The 26,121-nt window shown below is 39.0% G+C and overlaps 1 protein-coding gene across 1 annotated transcript in view; it reads right to left on the bottom strand.

Moving 5' to 3' along the window:
* Positions 1 to 26,121, bottom strand: part of IPO11 (importin 11) — a 111,516-nt gene that overhangs the window by 27,142 nt on the left and 58,253 nt on the right. Inside the window, exons 25-29 of the mRNA XM_010580539.1 lie at positions 13,548 to 13,627; positions 12,876 to 12,956; positions 9,256 to 9,351; positions 7,565 to 7,678; positions 6,639 to 6,760 (exon numbers count right to left, since the gene is read on the bottom strand). Coding sequence (XP_010578841.1) covers positions 6,639 to 6,760; positions 7,565 to 7,678; positions 9,256 to 9,351; positions 12,876 to 12,956; positions 13,548 to 13,627 — 493 coding nt within the window. The remainder of the gene's footprint in view (positions 1 to 6,638; positions 6,761 to 7,564; positions 7,679 to 9,255; positions 9,352 to 12,875; positions 12,957 to 13,547; positions 13,628 to 26,121) is intronic.

The raw sequence follows: 26,121 nt of genomic DNA on the forward strand, positions 1-26,121 counted from the left end.
TATTTAAAGCTTTAGCCTTTACCATTCTGTCATGGTTTAACCCCAGCCAGCAACTAAGCACCACGCAGCCGCTCACTCGCTCCCCACCCACCCAGTGGGATGGGGGAGAAAATCAGGAAAAGAAGTAAAACTCATGGGTTGAAATAAGAATGGTTTGATAGAACAGAAAAGAAGAAACTAACAATGATAAATGACAACAGCAATAATAAAAGGATTGGAATGTACAAACCATGTGCAGTGCAATTGCTCACCACCCGCTGACCGACACCCAGCCAGTCCCTGAGCGGCGATTCCCCGCCCCCCCCTTCCCAGTTCCTAAACTAGATTTGACGTCCCATGGTATGGAATACCCTGTTGGCCAGTTTGGTTCTGGTGCCCTGGCTGTGTCCTGTGCCAACTTCTTGTGCCCCTCCAGCTTTCTCGCTGGCTGGGCACGAGAAGCTGAAAAATCCTTGACTTTAGACTAAACACTACTGAGCAACAACTGAAAACATCAGTGTTACCAACATTCTTCACATACTGAACTCAAAACATAGCACTGTACCAGCTACTAGGAAGACAGTTAACTCTATCCCAGCTGAAACCAGGACACATTCACTACAATATTTAGTAAACTGCTCAAACTATAAAAGCAGTAAGAAGTGTACTCAATATGAATGCAATTCAGACCAAAAGGTTTAAAGAACGCAAAGCAATTTTCCAAATTTCAACCAGAATAACTAATTCACCTTCTAGAAATTGATTTAAAACCAAATCCAATTGTACAGCTTTCAGCAGCACACTGCCTGCTAGTTTAGGAGACAGGATGGGCATGCACTTGGCATTAGCAACTGATAGCTTCTAAAAATTTTACAAAGAGAGAAAACAAACAATTAGTGCATTTCTTGAAAAGTACTACAGAGAAACCCCCCCCACACAATACAAAAGCTACTTCTTCCTTAAAAATACAAACATTCTCTACACTAGGCATTTCCTTAATATCAAAACCTGATGTTTCGTTTTAAACCCTCATTTTCTCATTAAATTGACTGAATATGAAATGTTAATTAAGACAACACTTTTTTGCAGAAGTTCTTGTAGTGACATGGGTTGTGTGTTAACCACTTTTGGTATCTTATCATAACACTCTGGCGCTGTTAAGAGAAGTCATCAAAAATCTCAGCTACTCTCAGGCAGTCTCAAATTTTAGAGTATAGGGCAGAGAGGTAACTAGGTGTACCAAAACAGCTCAGAACAAACTCAGGTGGAAAACCACCTACAAAACTGTATTAATTTTTTTTTTTTTTAAGTTTGTAGCAATCTTGTGGTTTTTACACAGTATTAATAATATGCTATACTTTACTCACTGCTTACTCAATAACTAAGTTGCAAACATGTAAGCTGCATGTTACAAAGGGCAAAGACAGAAAGTTTGAAGAAAGCTATTTAGTCCAATATCATCTTTTGGTGTCTTTTATATAATTAAAACATTCAATTTTAGGGTAGATTATATTTAGAAGAGTTTTAGGAAAGAATTCTGAAATTCTTTATATAGGCCACAGACAAAAGCAAGATATCAGCAGTAATCAATCCCTTATGACTGCAGTTTGGTTTTTGTAGCAGTTCAGCTGCCTTTAGTGACATTCATCCCTTGCCATCACTTGGTACATTTTCCCTTGTAAACAAGCCTTATGGGTCTTATGGGAAATGATAATTTGTTCCTGACCAGTCCATACTAACAATCATGTATTGGAGAAAAATTAATGGAGATTGTGAACAAGGAAGGTTTAAAGAGTGTATCCTCTTGCCAATGCTATGATGTGACATACAATTAAGGACGTTGTGGTATTACATGTAACACTGAATTATGCAGACTCTGATACTCAGACTAAGACCAAAGCCACATTTTTCACTGATATTATTAAAACTGCATTGTTACCTGGCAGGCAAACTAAACAAATCCAAGGCCAAACATGGATGATATCTGCAAAATCATAATTTAAAGAGCTCGTTTTAATACTAGTAGTCTATTAGATGCTTGGGTGAGCACACCTTTGACTAGAGGAAGAATTAAAAAAAAAAGGAGGGGAAGATAGGGAAATGGCTTCAGAGGATCATCCCTACAAAGAAAGGGGGATGTACAAGTTAGCTGTGTAACAAATTCTGTCTTTATAAATGAGGACATAACTACCCTGAAGGAGAACGTGACATGTTATTAGGCACTTTCTTGCCATTTCCTAACATTACATATAAACAACTTCTTGAGAGGAAAATTAAATTTCTAACAAAGTAACTTTAACAAATGACAGAGGAAAAACTTCTGTAATAACCTTATAAATGAAGATTTATAATTGCGTACTGTAAGTACTTATACTCACAGAATGCCAATTATCTCATTGGCAGAACTCATACTGGCTGACATATCAGATTTGATACATGGTGAGGAAAAGCAGACATTCATTTACATAACAATTAGAAATGAGCAGAGCAACGTTGGAGAAACTCTTAGGCTCTTAACCTTTTCCTCACAAGAGACTTTCCAGACAAACACATTTGACTCAAAGGGGAAAAATTAACACTGGCAAGTGGAAATACTTGTGTATCACTAATGAAAAAGGAAAAAGACAAGATCAATTAAAATGGTTCATATTTCAAGCTCAGTAGAGTCTCCTCTAAATTGGAGTGGTACCACTCTGTTCTGGGAGGTCCACCAGGAATGAACCTATCCTCGAGCACCAAAATGGAACAAAGTCCACCAACAGTGGACGGTTTGGAAAGCACTGACTTTGAGTAAAAGCAAACTTGGCAATCTCCCATTCAGGAATGATAGGCATAGCATTAATAACACTTACCAGCAAAAGGGGAGTACTTAGCTTTCAAAATGGTGTCAAATGCTACCTGTACTTACAGTTACGTACCACACCAACCTAAGCTAATCATTGACTCAAATTCTGTTTACATTTCCTATTAGAGACTAAAATATTCCTATTACTCTTAAGCATCTTTCAGTATTGTGTTCTACCAAGATACACAGATAAGAACTGGAAGAATAAAAAAGAAATCTACTTTGCTAAATAAATCATTGAAAGCTTTCAATATGCCAGAATAAGGACATTCCAGAACATTGTAATGCTGACATTATACAAAGTGACAAAAGTGCAGAAAACAAACTGCTTATTTCCAGATATACACAGGTAACGAGAAGGGGAAGAGGTACAATTTTAGCCACTTTGGTGTCAGGAAATACAAAGAATGATGAAGAAGTGTATCTCAAAATGTAGCACTTGAGATAGTGGGGGGGCCCCTGCATTCTTTCCACAGTGGCCTAAAGACAAGTTAGGCTGCTGCTCCTGACCATGTTCACTGCTTTGGGGACCAAGAGCACATCTAATAAAACCCAACTACATCTACTGTACTGTACTAGAAGAGTACTCTTGAAGCTGTAGGTTCGCAAACAAGCCATTAAGATTGTAGACAAACTGGAATATGACTGAACTAGACCAGGAAATTATGACATTTGTGAATGTGCACATCCAGGTTGCTGTCGCCTCTCACGTCTCACACCCTAGCTCAGATATGATTCTCCTCCACCAAACTTCAAGCCCTTTCAAGTTTTTCAAAAAACCCTCACTGTTGTAGCTATAGTGCATCTATGCATACTTCCCTTGTGTGCTGAACATGGAGACACCATTAATCCATAAGTGTATCCCTACTGCCTCAATCTTGTTACTGGACCCTACTGTTATACATCATTTTAAAGACAAAGGTCTTTATTTTATGAAGTATCAAGAGCTTTTAATGAATGAAGATGCATGTGGATAATATGAGTGGCAAACAGGCAGTGAAAGTACAAAATGTGGCACGTAATACAGATGCATATATCAGACACAAAAAATGCTAACATTGAATGGCCAGACTCGGATAGCAAATGCAGATAATTACACGGTATTTAGTTTATGCAAAAACCCCAAGTAATACCAGGAAATTACTGCTAAGTGAAAAGGTGCTGCAACACACTAATCAGGAAAGAAGCAGCTATTGTTTGCGTTTTTTTAATGTGAACTTCTAAAGACTAACACAATGTGCAGCTGTGTGTTGGAAGATAAACAGGATGCTGGATCGAAGCACTATAGGCATACATGATAAAAATGCAACAGTACTGTTAGTACTGAAGATACGTCATTGCATGTACCTGTGGATGATACTGCCTAGACAAGAAAGCTATAGTTTGGCTAATAAACTGTCACTTTATAACCTGCTTAGTCCAACTAATTGGCCTGAGAACAACTGTGAACTACAACTGCTCTGCAGTGAGTCCTATCTTATCTGCTCTAAAATCCTTCACTCGTGACACTGTCAAAGGCGCTATATTTGAACCAGGAAAATATTTTTGCCATACTGGTTTTAAATGAATAATGATAGAAGCTTTGGCTTCCCCTAAAAAGCAGAAAGTCCCAAGACTGCAATTATAAACATGACCACTAACTAGAAAAGTACCTAAAGGCAACGAAGTAATAGTATGGAGTTTAGAGGGAGAATAAAAAAAGTCACTCCTTAATATTTTCCCCAACATTTTATCCGTAAAGCAACTCTGAGGGAAGACTAAGAACACATGTTATCTTCATTTTTCCTCCAGTACTTTTGTCTATTCCCTCCCTTTCCTCTCTAAAATAACCTGATGCTCTTGGGACAGCTGCAGCTATAGGCTAGAGGAAGCAACTGGCAAAAAGAGCAAAATCTTCAGGAAGTGCTAGACACAGTGCAGATGCCTGTTTTCCCTATAGCTGAATCTTGAAAACCTGAGCTTGCCACTGGTACTACCCTTGACCATTGCACAGGAGCAAGCTGAGGGTAGAACCTCACCCTCAGCTTGGCCTTCCCAAGCAAGCCCATCTCATGGCCATCCTCAGGAGACATAATTCTGCTCTGTCTCTGCAGCTGAGAAATCTTGAACTGGCTTTGGATGTTCAAAGTAATACCTAATCAGGAACACGGTTGGCAAGGTACTCCAACAGGAAAAAATACTTCAGCTTTTCTTGAAAATGTTGCTTATATGAATCAAAATATTTTGTTTAAATACCGTATTATGTTTAAAACATTTTTGCTTAAGCTTTGCAAATGGACTTGCAGGAGAAGCCTGCTTTTGAAAAATTTTACGTTTAACAAAACTTTCAGATGTGACATGCAGCAAGCATATGTAATACAATCCCTAGGAAATGGAAAAAACAGAGTGACTCACATTGTTTGGTAGTATAAGGAACAATCACTTTCAATCAATTTCACACATTCTGTCTGAAGGTATGTTTGGCCCTGGCAGTCTATCAGTTGTATAATAACATTTTCATAGCTTTGACATAAATATGTCCACTAAAGAGAGGCTTTTTATTTGAGAAGCGGCTTTCTTAAATGGTTTGAGTATCTGAAACATAAAGCTGTCATTTGCAGGAGGTTTTATTATGATAAGGACTGCCAGAAGTAATTGGCTCTTACAGCAGGAAGTTTGGAGCAGCTGAAGGCAGTTCAAAATAACACAGTTATCTAAAGCAATTTCTTTTTCCTTCCTCTCTTTAAAAGAAACTTCACAGTAAGACAGACCTGTAGTTCAGCACCTCTTTAAGAACATTTCAAATATACTCATAAGTGATATAACATTGTTATATTTACTAAAAAAACCCAAAAGCTTTCTCATAAAGCAGCTGCTTAGTTCACCTTTAGCTAGATGTTTGTCCTGATGATCTAGGACAAAAAAGGAAAGCTTCTGTGCACATTAAAAGGAATGAAGCCTCTAAGTTTTATGCATAAGAGTTCCCTGATTTTTTAGGTAGTGACTACATATTCTACAGTTTTACAGATACTAACATAGCTTTAGGATTTGTGAGCAACGTCTAAATTCCCATTGGACAATACTTAAGACTTCCCAGGAAATCCGGCAGACTAAACAAACTCATGCAGTCTTGTCTTCCTGACTTTCAAAGAGACAAGAATAATCTGAAGGTAAATACAGATTGAACTCTCGCCTAAACATGTGTTACACATGAATTCTAGTAGAGACAATTTAGAAGTCCATGTAACACTATTCAGCATTTTCATTAAAAACTTTCATTTTGTATGTATATTCAGCAATGACTATGGCTAGAGAAAGGAAAATAGTAAAAGCTGCTTGCTATAAAAATCTACAATGCAAAAACTGTTTCAGTCTCTCACAGCAACTCTTCCACTTAACGTTAAAGGTGAAAACCAGGATGAAAGTTCAGATCTACCCACAACAGGAAAGAAAACTGAATGAACATTGTTCACTTGAAGGGACACCAAAATACTAACAAGCCAACTAAAGCAACTACTTAATCATAGATGAGAGAAGCGGCTAGTTCAATATTAATAGGAGAATGGACAATAAAATATGCAGTGCTGTTTTCTCACTTTTATTAAATGACATTTTCCATGAAATAGCAGAAAGGTGACTATATTACTATGAAGCCACATAGGAAGTTAATACAATGTAGCATGAAAATTCTACATTTTTAAGTTTCTCTTGGCAAAAAAAGAGGCAACAAAACTACTTATATTGGAATATGTATGTGCAGAATTGTGAAATACCTTAGAAACCATCTCAAGGGCCTTTGAAGCATTCTTATTTAAGGCATTGTATGTTTGCTTACCTATTCAATGATGGCAGAAGTGAAAGCAACGCCAAAGCAGAAAGTTTTCTTCTTTCTGGCTGAGTGATGTTATCCATCCGATCAACCCACATTTCAATTATGTTACCAAGAATTTGGTCCAACTGCAATGGGAAACAGAACATTCCTTTTCATAAGTACTTCAGCATATTTAGAAAAGAATTTATTTTAGTTTTTCTACCAACTGAATACATTCTTCATCTGGAAAAGATACCATACAGTTACGTATACCTGACAGAAACAGCAAGCAACAGGTATTTGTTAAATTTTCTATGACAGTGCTTCTAGACCCTGAGCAACCTCACCATTAATTAGAACCTAGAAGTTAGAAATGCATTTAATTCATGGACAGAGAACTGATTCAGAATGGTGAATTACCCAAACAGTTCTCCTGTAACTGTCTAATACATAGAAAGCATGTGAACTTACTCTGTTTTACTTGCACTGGTGACAAGTAAAAAAAAAGACTCATCTTTACCTGTTTGAAAACTCTACTATACCTAAGAAAATTACTAAAATTTCATTTAAAGACATAGTAGAACACTTGTAGCAGAACACTACTGAACCTGATACACCCAGGAACTCAGAGAATGATTAGACCATCATCCCTGGTGCAAGACCCATCAAGATGGCACAAGGAAAGAAACACCCTGCAATACCATGCAAACTAATGGGGTTTATCTGGCTTATTGTGGGATGCAGTGGGAAGAGAATTTAAAGATTGTATAAAACTTCTAATGAGATGTTTTAGGGTAGTTGTGAGAACATGAAGGAGGGGAAAGGGCCCCTTTCCAAGGTGGACTGGGGAGAAAAAGACATGGAAAACAGAGGGAGAAATTCTTTCAGGTCAAAAGAATGCAAGACTTGCACATGCAATCCAGCTGAAACACCAAGAAAAAAATCCTTACCTCCTGACCCAATTCACAAGCCACCTGGTTCAGAAGTAATGAAAAAAACCTTGCATTTTGTAGTAGAACTCTACCCATGATCCCCAGATAAGTAGACATTACCACTGGATATCTCTGAAACAAAAGTAAACCAAGAGTGCTTAGTTTAATTAAGAGAAAAATACTTAACATATAGAGCAGAAATACAAGGAAAATACTTGCATGCATCCTTTATGTATTTTATTAAATTTGAAATTACAGGTTGTAATTTAAAAGCCTCTAAGAACACAAGACAGAGCGAGCAATCATTACCAGAGTTTCTCAATTCTTACAATAGGAAAACTATGGAAATCTCAAAGTCAGTTTCCTCCAAACAGCCAAGACAACTTGCAAGGTGATTTTACTTTAAATTTAAAAACCTGCATCTTAAGGAATAAACAGTATATTGTACTGTTAAAAAATTACTTTCAAAATTGATTATGGTTTAAAATTACTATTTACAATTTTAGTAACATTAGGAAGTGCTTAGTATTTCTGAAGTTGTTACTTATTTCACTGAAACTATAATACCTTTGCCAATAACTTGCAAGTGTCTCAAAATTAACTGGATACAGTAATAAGCTCCTTACTTTATTATCCTTTGTTATTACTTTTAATTTTCAAATAAGCTACAGATTTCTTTGTATTAAATTCAGCATCTAACAATTTAACAGTATGTATTTTGTAGAATTGCCTACTTGAAAAACAAAATGCCAACATTTACCCTAGAATATTAACACAGATTAATACCTTTTTGAATAGGGAGCAATGAATTTGTTACAGTCTTAAATCAGAAGACATTTTAATAATCCACTCTCCAGTTTTGTGTCTTCTTAAACTGCAAACTGTTCAAACAGTCTTTTTTGTGTTCTGTACAGCAAAAAGTACATTGCTAAGCAATTATTACTTGACTTAATCTTGGAAATATCTTATTTAGCTAAATAATAATGGGAGTCAAATATTGATATCTGAAAGTCTTCAGCTCTGAAAAAAGCAAAGGTTTTGATCAAAAAAATCAAAAGTGTAGAGAATTCCACCCACTGATTCTGCTGATTAATGTATTTTTTTCTCTGCTAGTACTGCAAGGTTCAACACAGATAAAGCATATTTGATCTTACTCCTTTTTATCCAGCATGGAGATTTGTAGAAGGCAAAGAGACAAATACGAGAACTTAAGACATGTAAGCAAGCAAAATCTTAAAGCCTTTTCTATCTCACACAAAGCATTTTCACATCCTTCAGCTCTTCATACTAGATAAATCAATTTGAAAAAAGAGGTCAGTCTTCTCCTTGTCCGCTTTGCTTTTCTCTGGTGCAGGTACACTTAAAAAGGAGTAGTATAAGTGCCTCAAAAAAACCCCAACAAAAAACTCCCAACACCTTCAAAGGATCTAACTAAGCATCAGTGTTAATAGTGTAGGAATGGCAGAATAAAATTTGTGTTGTTTTAGTAAAATAAACACTAGATGACAAAATAAGTGATGGATATGTTGCTTTATCTCTTGTGCTACTCTTACTTTTACAGACTTTTAAAACAGCTGTCAAAGTTCTATCAGATGCTCTTAAAGCAAGTGAAAATGGAACATCAACACAAAAAACACCTAGGCCAGATTACAGAAGGTACTTTCCTGTTCAAAAGGAAAAGTAGAGAGTAGTTAAAGAGTAACTCTTACCTCCCCATCTATAATCCCCCTGACTATTGATGGCAGAAGGGGTTGAAACATTTGAGGACCCAAAACAGGGTTTACTTTTAGGACATTTTCCACAACCTTAAGAACAAGAGCAAATTAGACAATTAGTAAAGTACATTTTAAAATCTTACCTGAAGCTTTAAAACTACATATACTGGTCTATACATAAAGTCCTGGTAGGACATTTACCATTGAATACCAGCAAACACCAGGATTGCTAAAAGCATATTCTAGTGAAGTACTTTGCAAACCTGATCTGCATAACAGACTTGATGAAAACTGACATGCCAAGAGAAACCCACCTAGCCAAGCACCTCCTCCTCATCAGCCTCCTCCTGGCCCCAGCAAAGTTGATGAGGTGGGTTGGAAGGAAGGACCTTGATAAGGCTCCAGGAAAAGCAGCTGGATGACATGGGTTGGCAGGGAGGAATACCTACAGTTTAAGGCTTATTTCCATATCTTTGTCCTGTCACTTTTTTGAAGATTAGGACCTACCATCTCTTTGCAGCGAATCAAGTAACCACAAGTGCTCTCAGATGTGATACTCCTGATACCCTGCTCTGGTTCCCAGTTTTTACATTCTTTAGCCTTTGCTTCTCAGCTCTTCTCTTCCCCCACGAGCTGTTCCCTGAAGCAATTTTTTTTCCATGTTCTTCAGGCTTTCTTTCACCCAGCTGTTTGGGCTTTCCCCTTGTACCAAGATGAAGAGGGGAAGAGGCTGTAAGAATAATGGGCTAATACCTGTTCACTCCTACAGGTAAGTAAAAACAAAGACCACACATCTATACACTGATTTGGATAAAGCATATAAAGATACCATAAAGGTACCTCCCTTAAACACTCTTCTCAGTTTCCACCTACTTTCAGCTCAGAGGGACTTCCAGAAGAGTATTTCCTTGTGTGTTCTTGTCCAGTCTCCCCTAAATCTTTTTTTTTCTTTTTGATCTTTGTTCCTACTGGCTTCATTTAATGCCACCTACTTCTTGCCTTGAGACAGATGTTCAGCAGTTAATCCCTTTCAATGCCTCCCAATTTTGTAGACCTTTAATATACTGTTACATAGATGTTAACATAACTTTTCCCTCACTCATCCTTTCCAGGTACTGGAAGTTCTTGCTAACTCATTTGTCCTTGTACAGAGTCTTTTCAAAGCTTATACTGTCTGTCTTAGATAATTAGACAATCAAGTCACATCAAGCCTCAGCAATCTTGCAATAAATCATCTTATCAGTGCAAATTAGCAGTTTTTAACCTTATCCATTTATTTACTGTTCTAATATTTATTTTCAATCCAGCCAAAACTGTAGGAAAATATTTCAGAGAACACTCCTGGGTGTTTCTGTTCCCAATATTTATCTTAGGGTTTTTTTTGTTTAACAAGTCAGCATAGTGACACCTGACAAAACATTTTCCATTTTGTAAAAATACTTGCATGGATTATAGCTCAGTTACCCCTCTGGATGCAAATAGGGATACTAGGAAGGTGTATACTAGGAAAGTATACTGGACAAATCTTGTGGCTAATGCAAGGCCACACTGGGAGCCAAATGGATAAATAATACTATATTAGCAGCATCATTCCACTTTAGAGATCTGATTAAAAGCTGCTGCATCAAACATTGCCCAACTATAGACTCTAAATAATAGTATTGATAGAGAGGAATTGACATGTTAAATTCCAGAACTAGAGTCCTTAAGCTCCTCACAGCAGGAACTACAAACGGGGAGGACTATCAACTTCTCCTGTTGTTTTCTGTCCTGGGATTCCGCAAGCAGTTGTGCAACCCGCCAAAGAGGTAGGTGGGATCTAATTTTTTTCCTCCATTGTGTTTATAATGAACTGAATTCAAGACCAAATTTTATAAATAACAGTTTCCAGTCAGTGCAGCCAATGGAAACATAACTAATAACACACTACAGTTACTACTCAAGTATCTTTCAGTGCATACTCCAACTTTATTTCCTGAAATTCTTCAGAAGGCACATTTAAAGTATCATGCTTAATATTTAAAAATCTTATGAATTTCATACCATCTCTTTCATAATACCATTTGAAGGTTATGTGAAAACAGTTTCTTAGTACTTTGAAAGTACTGAGTACTTTGAAAAACTCTACTTAAGCAGTTGTTGCCATTACAATAGCAAGTTATGCCAAAAGCAAAGACTCTTTGAACACTATGTCATGGTACAAGTGCAGGTACGCTACACAAAGGACTGTGATAGAGAGCACATACATCCAACATTCAATAAAGATTGGAAAAGCTTGGCTCTACACCTATTAGGTTCTAGCAGTCATACAGAAATGCAGAAAAAATAGAAAGTGAACCTTGATCATTTGGTGCTTATTTTATCATAAAATCACCTTAACAGTTTTTATAATAATACACATACATATGCAGACTTACTACTTAACCCTTATCTTGCCAGTTTTTCAAATGTGCCATTACAAAAATTGAACTATGATTATTTTTCTTACTGGTATTGAATACTGACAAGGAAAACTAATATTAAAAGAATTAGTAGATATAACATTATTAATGTTTGTATTAGCAAAGGGATCAATACTGGTTGATAGGGTACAGACAAAACTCAGATTTGGATGGCTAGATAGAGCAATTAGATAATTATCTTTGCACATTTTTATTAGGAACACTCCAAATGAACACAAATCAGCACACAAGTATGATTTTGATTTTACAGTTGAATCATTTCTTAATGTTGCATTTTTGTCCAAACAATGAAATTTTTTCTGAATTCTGAACCAAGCTGAAAACTGATTTAGGACAACTCTTAAAACTCATTAATGAGATTGATTTTGCCCTTTTATTTTTTAATTAGAAGTGTAACTATCTTCTGTTTTATACTGTGGTACTCTTCTCCATTCTAAAATTCAATTAGAAATAAACAGCTTTGATTAGCATTCTACAACTTCCATGAATCCACTGATAGACAAAGATTAAATCAAGTTACTTTCACCCAAACCCCTTGTTTTGCAACTCAGTGGTCTCGAGATTTTCTATACATAGCTTTATCTTTGCAATGCAGTGACTGGTCATCTGGCTGTTAAAGTGTGCTATTGCCAGGCTGTAGAACAAACTATTTTCATGAAGATCCAAGCCCTCACTAACCACCTTTCCCTAGTAATCTAGAAAATAATCATATGAGAAAGATATCAGGGTCTCTTAATCTAAATCTATCTATACAGAGAGGACTCAAACAAGCTTAGAACTGATTTACCTAAGGACAACACTTTGGAAGCACATGAAGTAATGAAAGCACTGCAGAGAGGGTACAGGAAGAGTGTGTTAGGTAATTATCTCTCAGGGTGCTCTATTTAAGGCTATACTGATATTCTTTTGGGAAAAGTATTTAAAAAAAATACATGTGTGTATATACACACTCTCTATACACACACACACACTTTAAATATGTAGTTTAAAACACCACTGACTCCAATGTTAATGTGTGCTAAATAAGCTGTTTTCTTCTACATGTTCTACATTCATCATTCTTGAAAATATTACTCTAACCTGACAAAACACTAGCAAAAATAATCGATGTATAGAGCTGAATATCCAGGTATAATTCTTATTACGCTCTACCTTTAAAACTTGAACTTGACCTTCAGTAGTTATGTCCTTCAAAAGTTCACAAAATGATCGGCATAAGTCAGCAGCATACATCTGAAATGAAATGAAGAAGGTATTACGCAAACACATTTTGTATCTATGTGTATATATTTCAAAACACAACACATGAGGGACTATATATGTCCAAAGACACATCTTCTCTTCAAAGATCATATCTGCTAAAAATGCTCATCTTTCCTGAACTAATTAAAATCTAATCTAAGCATTTTGTTGATTTTTTTAACCTTGCTGGTTTTTTAAACAATGAGTCTCAATGAATTTTCTAATGAAGATGTGAGAACAAAATATATCATCTGTAGTTCAATTTTTGCTAGAATTTATGATCATAATTTTAATCTGGTAGGATAATTAGAGTAACTATTACTACCCTGCATAGGACCTTTTCAGGTACCAGAGTACTAAATCAATCCACAAAATGTTAATTCTAAATAATAATCTTTCTCAAATCTGATTTGATTGAGTGTCCACCATGTGCCATAAAAAGCTAACATTAGAACAATATGCGTGTATACACATAAATAAGAGTATAAATATTTGTGTGTACAAAGTTTTCCAACATGAGAGAAAAAATAGTTTGCCAGTAGGGAACTAAGGTGCTAATATGAATTTATAATGGTAACATACCTGTAAAAATTCAGATGATGATAAGAAAATATAAGCATTGATAATCTTAAAGAAATTTTTGAGGTTTTCTGAACTCAGGTCTGGAAAAAAAGAAGTCACAATTCAGAACCTCGTCATCAAACTGAAGTACAACTAAAACGATTTACTTCTAAAAGTCTTTTTCCTCACACAGCTTTTAAGTGCCAGGTGCCTACAAATAGAAAAAAAGTTATTTTAAATGCAGTACCACTCAGGTTCTGTCTCCCTGCCAGAGACAATAATAAAAGAGGGATGAAACAACTTTCATGTTCTCAAATGGAAGCACAAGAAATCCTATGACCTCAAAAGCCAATGCTAAAAAAATAAGTCAAGTTTTAGATGTGATAGCGGACTAAGAAGATATTGAAGATGGAACAAATGAAACACATACTTAAGAGACCTGCAATTACTGATAAATGATTTATCTCACATTTGAGTCAGTAAATGCTGGGTAGAAAGAGTGAAATAAAGATTGGAGCTCTGCTCTTCTGACCCAGGTACCACATCAAATGACATTGAGCTTTTGGACTGAAACAGGCTGAGCTCTAGCCCATACCTTGAGTATTTCAGGAAGGAAAGCATATCCATTAAGGAGACAGATACACACAGCAGATGGTATACAGCAACAGTTTGAAGAGAGAAAAAAGACATGTCCTCAGGCAGTACCTGTAAGACTGTTTTAAAAAAAATCACCCTGAACATCTATAAACACAATTCATAGCAAAACAAAAAGGTTTCAAAGTTTCATATGGTGGATGACACTAGTGCAGAAAGCCAACAGCCTGTTTTGTGAAAACAAAACAGAGGACCAAAAAACCCTCAAAGGAATTGCTAAATTTTCTTAAAAGCAGTTTGGGAGACAGACTATTCTTGGTACAGAAGTGGACTTCTGCTCCACCACCTTTAATTAATATTCCAATAAAATCATCATGGAAACCCAATAGGAAAATACTTTTATGTAAGCTTTAAATAAAATTCCTTACCAGATTAAACTAACACCAGCAGCTGCCTAAGAGCTGGTATGTCTTCCATAGCTTACATGAACACAGCCCGTATGAAAGTGTGACTTACACCTAGTTATGCTTATATACAAAAAATTCCACAAAAAATATCACTTGACAGAAACTATGGCTGGTTTTCCATTATAACATCTGAAAAGTTCTGGGGAGTTTTAGCAGTTTCTCTTCTTTTCCCTCCCATCAGACAGAACACTAATGCTCCTGTTATCTGACATGGCCATCAGACAGCTTTGAATGCATGACTACTTTCATATCTCAGTGCTTGAACAGGTCATGTCCTGTTATCACTTATTTTGAATATTAACATATCTTGACTTGCAAAGAGGTTATTTTTCACCTATCCATCCAATATCCTCATCAAAAGATTGCAAATGCATCTATAAATTAGCTTTAGTAGCATATTACTAGTGTTACACATTTCTTGAAGTTACTGCATTCTCCTTAGAGGTCTGCAGGTTTTTTTCTTCTTACTGGATACAACCATATTTTAAGCTTCAGACCCTGATGCAGCAGACAAATTGTAAAGAAATGGTCACATAAACATGAAGGGCTATCAAGCTTTCTATAACTTTCCATTCTGTGAATCTGTGATAACTGATACAAAGGTAATAAAGCATGAGTAGCAAAATTGCAAGAAGTAACGTATTTGAGGCCAGAAGGAAAAAAACAGGTAAGATAGATGTTGTGGAAATGACAGAATTTCAGTCACTCATCTGTGCCTAAAGCTCAATGTTTAGTAAAAACATTTTTCTAGAAAGACACTACCTTCAACTGATTATATTTAAAAACCAATTATGCATCAATTCTCTTGCCACCTTTTCCTGTATCAAACATATCTTTTTCTGAATTAACTAGTGCGCTTCTCTGGGTTTTCTTGGGGATCAGAGTAATTATTCCAGCAACCTGCTTTTTGCCATTACCTTTAGAAGTACAGCACAGACACATTAAATCTGATGCTTCTTGAAACAGTTATGTCTTGACTTTGACCATATTCGCAACCTGAAATTGTATCAGCTTCAGCTGTCATTTTAAGCAGTCCCTTTGCAGAAATGCATCCATTCTCAGAGAATTGATGTATTCCTCCATTCCACATTATTCAATCTGCTGCACCAAGAGATGGATTAAAGAGCCTCTGCAACCCCTTCTGTAGGGCAATTATATTTCAACAGAATTTAAACATTAGCAGCAGTGCTGATGTGAAAACCAAATATGATAATTATGCTACGAACGATTACTGTATGTCAGTGATAGCACCACAATCTTTGAAGGAATGTCAGTTATGCAAGTGAAATAGAGCCTTCATATCAAATGCAACATTCTGCTCCTGTATTTTTAAGATTTAAGGATAGCATTGTTTACTTTAAAAGGCAAATCTAATTGATTTGTACAAGTCCGACATCCAGCTCCAACAGCAGTAGTATCCTGAAATGGTTATGAAAAGCTCTTTCAAGAAGGACCAATACATCTGGAAAGGAACAACTACATGCTACTTTCAGATTAGTTAAAAAAGAAAACTCAAAAACATTTCTGTATTTTTTCCCCTTTTAGGTGACTTAAAAATTAAAGAGATGTCATTGCACTGACATATACCTATGGTGACATACGGCACAGGCCTGTGATATGGCCATGGCAAAGGCATGTTCAAATAACGAAAAGCCTAGTATCAATGAACGAATCTCAAAAATTTAACTAAATCTCAAACCAATTTTTTATACATCACACATTGGAATTGCTTGCCAACAGATAAGCATGTTTTTAAAAAAATCTCCTAAAAGATGCAGGAAAACCAATGGCAAGCAATTACTTCTCTAGGCTGTAAATTTAAGTTAGGAATGAAAGTCAAAGAACACTGAATGTATATTCTTGTCAATAAGACAATCGGCTCTGGCAGAGAAAGCACGAGAGGAGGTAGCATAGAGGCCTTCAAAGTTTAGGTTTTTAAGGTATTAATGGTGGGCCAGGAAGCAGTGATAGACAAGTGCTTGTGCAGTACATAGTCTTGACAAGCATCTTAAGAGCACTTAAAAATCCCTGTGCAACAGATTATATATTCATTTGCAGTCATCTAAATATGTATTCACCAACAGGAAAAAACCCCACAGCAACACCTTTCTATTAAGTGATATCCATAGCACACTTCAAAAACTCCCAGACATAATTTGCTCACAGTATATCTCACTCAGTTTTATATCACTTTGCTGAAGAAAATGTTCTGCTATAATACAGAAATCATAAATCAAGTTTGTACTTTGATGGTTAAGCTAAACACCCAAATCCAATAGGAAACACTATACGCTCAAATAGCTCTTAAAGGTTCTGAATCAGAACCAGCAATCTATCACTGCACACCTCCAGAATCTTCTGAAAAATTATTGTGTACAGTCACAACCAAGTCCCACAGGACCTTGCCCACAAAGGCCATTAACACAAAGCAAAAGCTACAACACAGTGAATAACCAACAACCTGAATAATACACAATCCAGCTTGTCCGTACCTCCTTAAACATAACCAAACTGTCTACTTTTATATAAAGGTTATCAATATTATTTTCTACAGTCCCTTTAGGTCTGAGTTATCAAAGCTGCACTATATCTATTAACATACACTGTTCAATTACCACAGAAATTTATCCCCTATTATTGTATATGAATACCTCTAAGAAGTAACACTTATGCAAAATAAAATAATGCTTAAAAATGATGTAATTTGGCTATGAAGATAATTAAACATCTTCTCTCCCTCTCTAGTTTGATGACTTCTTGCCACATCTGTTTCCTCCTCTTCAGCAGGACACAGTCTGCTATACACCTCTAAATGTCCAAAAATCTCATATATGAACTTCTTCTCTCCCTCCCTTCCAGCTCTTTTAGTTCAATAATGTTGACCTCTAATAGGACACTTTTTCTGAAGGACTTAAATGCTGATGGAGCAGTAAAACACACCATAAAAATAGTTACATTACCTATGTATTAAGAGTCATTCCATTCAGTAAGAATAAATTCAGAAACTAAAGGTCAGGAGGTTCATATTCCTTACACTCTATTTTCAACAGAATAATTATCTGGAGCACCCTGTTTCTAGTTCTCCACCCTGCTCCAGAAGACATAAGCAAGGCAGTCATCTACTCAGAACTTCCCTTCACCATATCTGCCCTTTGGCTTCCACTTTGATAACTTAAGACTGAATTGAGAACCAGTCTCAGAGAGATTTTCTGTTTTGCCTTATCTCAGACAGTCAAGGAACACAAGACTTTGCAATTTGGAAACTTTAAATTTGAAGATCTCAAAGTTTAAATGGATCTCTGCATTTGTCCAACTGAAAATGGCAGACTTCCCAGTTAAAACACCTTGTCCTGACAACTACATCACTGTGGTGAGGATAGGAAGCATTTGTTCTTAAGTGCTGGAACTTTCAGGTGAATACTGCCTCTTGTATACTGGAGAAACTCTACTACAGAACTAAGGCTGAACGATTAATTAACTTGCACAGTTAATCTTCATTGATCAGTACATTTTCCTCTGCAAGTGACTGCAGCTTAAAATGTGCTGTTACACTGGATTTAAGCGAAGTATCCTTTCTTCAAGTATACTGAAGGAATGAAGTAGGCTGCCCGAGGTGTACTGGATGGCAGTATTGTACTGTTTCTATAACTACCAAGTTTTATAACAAGGTTAGCACTAATGCAAGATTCAAGCTCTATTTCAACATCACAGTGCCGTGGCCATGTCATGTGGAGGCTGTCTAGCTAGATTCTCCTGATGTAAACAGAAGGGAATTGCAGGCAAAGAGCATACCAGAATGGTTTCCACTTTCTGGCAAAACGCACATCATTTTGGCCTACAGCAATGAAAATTTTTGACTGAAATGACACTCAAGTTTCTCAGAAAAATGCTCAGGAAGTAAAGTAGTATCAGAAGTCTGTATGAGGAAATCCAACTATGATTACAGATCAGCTGCTGGTTTTGCCACTCACCCCCATCCCTGATTTAAAAAAAAAACAAACCCAGAACATTTTGGACATACGTGTGGCTGAAGCCTCACCTTAAGGAAAACCTACCTAGCTTAACTGTACTACTTGCTCTACCAGCATCATACAGCAGCTTCCATTTTTCAGAACAAGAAACATTCTCTTGAGGATTCATTTCTTCCAAAGAAGTGCATCACTATTCTCCAGCATTAATTCACAAAATAAGGAAATTTCTAGAAGTATAGAATATTCCTGAATACCTCCACTTTTTGTTAGAAGAGTATGCTGGTTTCAGCTGGGACAGAGTTAACTGTCTTCCTAGTAGCTAGTAGAGGGCTATGGTTTTGAGTTTGGTGTAAGAAGAATGTTGGTAACACACTGATGTTTTCAGTTGTTGCTAAGTAACGTTTAGTCTACAGTCAAGGATTTTTCAGCTTCTCATGCCCAGTCAGTGAGGAGGCTGGAGGGGCACAAGAAGTTGGGAGGGGACACAGACAGGGCAGCTGACCCAAACTGGCCAAAGGGGTATTCCATACCATGGGACATCATGTCTAGTATATCAACTGGGGGGAGGGGGGGGATTGCTGCTCAGGGACTAACTGGGCATTGATCAATTGACTAATGATCAATGGTGAGCAACTGCACTGCGCATTCACTTGTATATTCCAATCGTTTTATTATTACTGTTGTCATTTTATTAGTGTTATCATTATCATTGTTAGTTTCTTCTTTTCTGTTCTATTAAACAGCTCTTAACCCACGAGTTTTACTTCTTTTCCTGATTTTCTCCCCCATCCCACTGGATGTGAGTGAGTGAGCGGCTGTGTGGTGCTTAGTTGCTGGCTGGGGTTAAACCACGACAGTCCTTTTTGGCACCCAACGCGGGGCAGAAAGGGTTGAGATAACAACAAACCTGCCCACAGCTTGTTAAAACAAATTTGTTACAAGCATTCATTATATTGGTCTAATAGTTGCTGGTCACCATATGGATTTATGTGTTCGATTTATGTGTTCTTAGAGTTGTTGCTCTCGTTTTTAAAGTTCTGTATGTATAACCTCACTTACTGTATGTAGTCCCTGTGCTGCTGCTTACCATCCATGGGAGGTGGATTAAGGTTTTCGCTTTGATGTATTGTGCAACACTGGTTTATGGTATAATAAAGTTATTGGTTGTGGAATTAATCTGGTATTTGCATTCAGCGTTGTCACCTCTATACTTCAGGAGCCATCTGTGGGAAACTATTAATAATTACACCATTTACCTTTCCTCCTCTGAGAGCCAATCTATGGGTGGGGTACCCTTCTTCCATTTTCCCTTCTCTTTCAGTCCAGTTACAATGGTGTCTGAGAATTTTGAAAAACTTGAATACCCCTGGGATGTTGAGACCAGCACAGTCCTAGCCCTACTGCTAGGAATTAGCATGCTCCTGAATGTGGTTCAGCTCTTGTTTAAGGTTAAATAACTATTTAAGAAGATCACTCAAGAGATCTGTCCCAAGGCTAGATAATTATGAGTGGCAGGGTGTGTGGGGTAGTATGGGCAAGTACCTAGAACACCGGGCACCTCCGATGTTTTGGAAATTCACCCCTGAACAAGTGCAGAATCCAGAACTAGTAAAATATTTAGAAAAGGTATGGTGTCACCCTGGCAACTCCAGAGAGATACAAATCGCTGCAACGTGCTGGGGCCTGGCCCATGCCTATAGAGCCCTGTTCAACACCACTCTGTACCCTCAAGGGGAAGAGAAGGTCTCTGCATCTAACAAGACGACAGGCACTGCAACTACCCAAACCTTGGCAACCGGCACTGTGGTCCCTCCAGCCCCAGTGACAAGCACTATGGTTACCCAAACCTCAGCAAGCAGTACTGCAACTGAACCAGTGGACCAACCTGCACCAGTATCAGTTGCCCCCATACAGAAAAAGAAATATACAAAAAAATCAGTTCACTTAGTGAAGGATGAAGGTGAACCAGGGTCATCACGGGAACAGGAGGAAGAGGCAGAACCAGAGGTAATAACCCGGTCCCTATCCTTGAGTGAGCTGCGGGATATGCGAAAAGACTTTGGCCGCCATATAGGTGAGCATATTATCACCTGGCTCCTCCAATGCTGGGACAATGGGGCTAATAGCTTGGAATTAGAAGGTAGGGAAGCCAAGCAGCTGGGATCGCTTGCCAGGGAAGGTGGCATTGACAAGGCAATTGGAAAAGGGACACAAGCCATCAGCCTCTGGAGGGGACTCCTGTCAAGTGTGAAGGAAAGGTACCCCTTTAACAAAGATGTTATATGTCAGTCAAGCAAGTGGACCACCATGGAGAGAGGTATCCAATATCTGAGGGAATTAACCATACTAGAGACGATTCATTATGACCCGGACAACCCACAATTACCCAAAGATCCAGATGAAGCGGATCTTTGCACACGACCCATGTGGTGGAAGCTTGTACGGAGCGCACCATCGTCCTATGCTAACTGACTGGCAATAATGACCTGGAAAGACAAAGAGGCACCAACAGTGGATGAAGTGGCTCGCCAACTCCGTCAATACGAAGAAAATCTTTCCTCCTCCCTACAAGCCTGCATTTCATCTATGGAGAAGGTGTCCCAGGCTCTACAGCAAATCAAAGAGGATATGTCCTACTCCCCACTTGTAAGGACCAATGTCTCAGCTATTATGAGTGAGGGCTCCTCTGCCTGAGAGACAGAATAGAGAAGGTACACACCGCAAGGTGCCCCATGGTTTTACCTATGTGACCATGGAGAGGACATGAGGAAATGGGATGGAAAACCTACCTTGGTCCTAGATGCACAGGTACGTGAGTTGCAAGGAAAAACCACCACAAAAGGGGATTCTACCAGGAAAAATGCTACTCCAGTTTCCAAACAGAGTAGAAGGGCTGATCTTATTTCTGATCCTCTTGAAGGGAATTCTAAGCCAATTTTACGAGAAGTGAGTACTGGATACTCTGACCAGAATTAGAGGGGCCCTGCCTCCAGCCAGGTGGAGGAAAGGGATTACCGGGTCTATTGGACTGTCAGGATTCGATGGCCTGGCACGTTAGACCCACAGGAGTATAAGGCTCTAGTAGACACCGGCGCACAGTGCACTCTAATGCCATCAAGTTATAAAGGGACAGAATCCATTTGTATTTCTGGTGTGACAGGGGGATCCCAAGAATTAACTGTATTGGAAGCTGAAGTAAGCCTAACTGGAAATGAATGGCAGAAACACCCCATTGTGACTGGTCCAGAGGCTCTGTGTATCCTTGGCATAGACTATCTCAGGAGGGGGTATTTTAAGGACCCGAAGGGGTATCGATGGGCTTTTGGTATAGCTGCCTTGGAGACGGAGGGCGCTGAACAGCTGTCTACCCTGCCTGGTCTCTCTCAAGACCCTTCGATTGTGGGGTTGCTGAGGGTTGAAGAACAACAGGCGCCAATTGCTACCACAGTGGTGCACCGGTGGCAATATCGCACCAACCAAGGCTGATCCCCATCCATAGGTTGATTTGTCAACTGGAGAGCCAAGGAGTCATCAGCAAAACTTGCTCACCCTTTAATAGTCCCATATGGCCAGTGGGAAAGTCTAATGGGGAGTGGAGACTAACAGTTGACTATCGCGGCCTGAATGAAGTTACACCAGTGCTGAGCGCTGCCATTCCAGATATGCTAGAACTTCAATACAAACTAGAGTCAAAGGCAGCCAAGTGGTATGCCAGAATTGACATTGCTAATGTGTTTTTCTCAATCCCTCTGGCAGCAGAGTGTCATCCACAGTTTGCCTTCACTTGGAGGGGCGTCCAGTACACTTGGAATTGATTGCCCCAGGGGTGGAAACATAGCCCCACCATTTGCCATGGACTAATCCAGACTGCACTGGAGAAAGGTGAAGCTCCAGAACACCTGCAATACATTGATGACATCATCGTATGGGGCAACATGGCAGAAGAAGTCTTTGAGAAAGGGAAGAAAATAATCCAAATCCTTCTGAAGGCTGGTTTTCCATAAAAGAAAGTAAGGTCAAGGGACCTGCACAGGAGATCCAGTTTTTAGGAATAAAATGGCAAGACAGGCATCATCAGATCCCCATGGATGTGATCAACAAAATAGCAGCTATCTCTCCACTGACTAATAAAAAGGAAACACAGGCCTCCTTAGGTGTCGTGGGTTTTTGGAGAATGCATATTCCAAATTACAGTCTGATTGTAAGTCCTCTCTACCAAGTGACCCGGAAGAAGAACGATTTTAAATGGAGCCCTGAGAAACAGCAAGCCTTTGAACAAATTAAACAGGAGATTGTTCAAGCAGTAGCCCTTGGACCAGTCCGGGCAGGACAAGATGTTAAAAATGTGCTCTATACTGCAGCTGGGGAGAATGGCCCTACCTGGAGCCCCTGGCAGAAAGCATCTGGGGAGACTCAAGGCCGACCCCTGGGGTTTTGGAGTCGAGGATATCGAGGATCCGAGGCTCGCTATACTCCAACTGAAAAAAAGATATTGGCAGCATATGAAGGAGTTCGAGCTGCCTCAGAAGTAGTTGGTACTGAGACACAGCTCCTCTTAGCACCCTGACTGCCAGTGCTGGGCTGGATGTTCAAAGGGAGGGTCTCCTCTACCCATCACGTGACTGATGCCACATGGAGTAAGTGGGCCGCACTGATTACACAACGAGCTCGCATAGGAAACCCCAGTCGCCCAGGAATTTTAGAAGTGATCATGGACTGGCCAGAAGGCAAAGATTTCTGAATATCACCAGAGGAGGAGGTGACATGTGCTGAAGAGGCTCCGCTGTATAATAAACTGCCAGAAAATGAGAGGCAATATGCCCTGTTCACTGACGGGTCCTGTCACATTGTGGGAAAGCATTGGAGGTGGAAGGCTGCTGTATGGAGTCCTACACGACAAGTCACAGAAACTGCTGAAGGAGAAGGTGAATCCAGTCAGTTTGCAGAGGTGAAAGCCATACAGCTAGCATTAGATATTGCTGAAAAAGAAAAGTGGCCAGTGTTCTATCTCTGTACTCACTCATGGATGGTGGCAAATGCCCTGTGGAGGTGGTTACAGCAATGGGAGCAGAGCAACCGGCAGCACAGAGGTAAACCCATTTGGGCTGCCGCACTGTGGCAAGATATTGCATCCCGGCTAGAGAATCTGGTTGTAAAAGTACATTACGTAGATGCTCATGTACCCAAGAGTTGGGCCACTGAAGAACATCAAAACAACCAACAGGTGGATCAGGCTGCCAAGATTGAAGTGTCTCAGGTGGACCTGGACTGGCAACATAAGGGTGAGCTATTTATGGCTCGGTGGGCCCATGATACTTCAGGCCACAAGGGAAGAGATGCAACATATAGATGGGCTCGAGATCGAGGGGTGGACTTGACCATGGACGCTATCGCACAGGTTATCCATGAATGTGAAACATGTGCTGCAATTAAGCAAGCCAAGCGGTTAAAGCCCCTGTGGTATGGAGGGCGATGGCTGAAATATAAATATGGGGAAGCCTGGCAGATTGACTATATCACACTCCCACAAACTCACCAAGGCAAGTGCTATGCGCTTACAATGGTGGAAGCAACCACTGGATGGCTGGAAACAAATCTCATGCCCCATGCCACCACCCAGAACACTATCCTGGGGCTTGAAAAACAGGTCTTGTGGCAACATGGCACCCCAGAAAGAATTGAGTCAGACAACAGGACTCATTTCCAAAACAACCTCATAGACACCTGGGCCAAAGAGCATGGCATTGAGTGGGTGTATCATATCCCCTATCATGCACCAGCCTCTGGGAAAATTGAGCAATACAATGGACTGTTAAAGACTACATTGAGAGCAATGGGGGGTGGAACTTTCAAACATTGGGATACACATTTAGCAAAAGCCACCTGGTTAGTCAACACCAGAGGATCTGCCAGAGGGGCCTGCCCAGTGAGAATTTATGTACTGTAGAAGGGGATAAAGTCCCTGTAGTGCACATAAAAAATATGTTAGGGAAGACAGTCTGGGTTACTCCTGCCTCAGGCAAAGGTAAACCCATTCGTGGGATTGCTTTTGCTCAAGGACCTGGATGCACTTGGTGGGTGATGCAAAAAGATGGGGAAGTCCGATGTGTGCCTCAAGGGGATTTGATTTTAGGTGAAAATAGCCAGAATTAAACTGTATGATATTAGTTGCTATATAACCCTGCTACTGTATGTTATCATTACTATAATTGTTCTATGCTATATCCATAGTACTACAGTAAGAATCACTTAGATCAAACAAGAATGAACTGTGATAAAACTCAGTGAAGCACAGTAGTGATGGAACCAGAACTCACTCCAGCATGCAACAATCCAATGGTGCACACTATCCTCCTGCTGTGTTCAATATGACCTGCTTGTCACACCGCACTGAAGCCCAATCCTGCTCTGCCAACTGAGGACTTTGCACCATCCCTCCTGCCCAGAAAAACTGGTATGACAGATGGAGCCCAGAGCTGGGAACTAAATGAACTCAACAAACGTTTTATGAGCACGACCCATAAACTCAAGCAATGATATCTCTGTGTGTGTATACATATATAAATATAAATATATATAATTTATATATCTCAAAGGGACAGAAAAGGTGATGATGATTGACTGGGGTGTAACTGAAGGTATGGAAACTGAGTATGACATCAATGGTATAGAATAAGGGGTGGATACTGTCCTGGTTTCAGCTGGGATAGAGTTAATTGTCTTCCCAGTAGCTGGCAGAGAGCTATGGTTTTGAGTTTGGTGTAAGAAGAATGTTGATAACACACTGATGTTTTCAGTTGTTTCTAAGTAATGTTTAGTCTACAGTCAAGGGTTTTTCAGCTTCTCATGCCCAGCCAGCGAGGAGGCTGGAGGGGCACAAGCAGTTGGGAGGGGACGCAGCCAGGGCAGCTGACCCAAACTGGCCAACAGGGTATTCCATACCATGTGACATCATGTCCAGTATATAAACTGGGGGGATCGCCGCTTGGGGACTAACTGGGCATTGATCAGCAGGGGGCGAGCAATTGCGCTGTGCATCATTTGTATATTCCAATCCTTTTATTATTACTGTTGTCATTTTATTAGTGTTATCATTATCATTATTAGTTTCTTCTTTTCTTTCTAGTAAACCGTTTTTATCTCAACCCATGAGTTTTACTTCTTTTCCTGATTTTCTCCCCCATCCCACTGGGTGGGTGGGGAGAGAGTAAGCAGCTGAGTGGTGCTTAGTTGCTGCTGGGGTTAAACCACAACAAAGAGTATGCCAAGGTTTCCATTCATCCTCGTCTCTTCCCTGAAAAGTACCACATGAGGACTAGGGAGGACAGGGTGGGGAGAAAATAGCAGTGGCAAATGTAAACACGCCATAAATACAGAGTATTTCTGAATTTAAATCAAACAGATTGGCAGTATGACACAACTACGAAAATCACAACCATTTGTATAGTGCAAGCTTCCTGTAGCCAATACTATCTACTGCTAACACAGAAGAAGGAGGAAGGGTAGGTGTGTAGACATGAATGAATAGAAATAGTAAGTATTTGGCAGCTACAAAACTTAAGA

This window comes from Haliaeetus leucocephalus, unplaced genomic scaffold (assembly GCF_000737465.1).
Source record: "Haliaeetus leucocephalus isolate CR32 unplaced genomic scaffold, Haliaeetus_leucocephalus-4.0 Scaffold722, whole genome shotgun sequence".
Taxonomy (NCBI): domain Eukaryota; kingdom Metazoa; phylum Chordata; class Aves; order Accipitriformes; family Accipitridae; genus Haliaeetus; species Haliaeetus leucocephalus.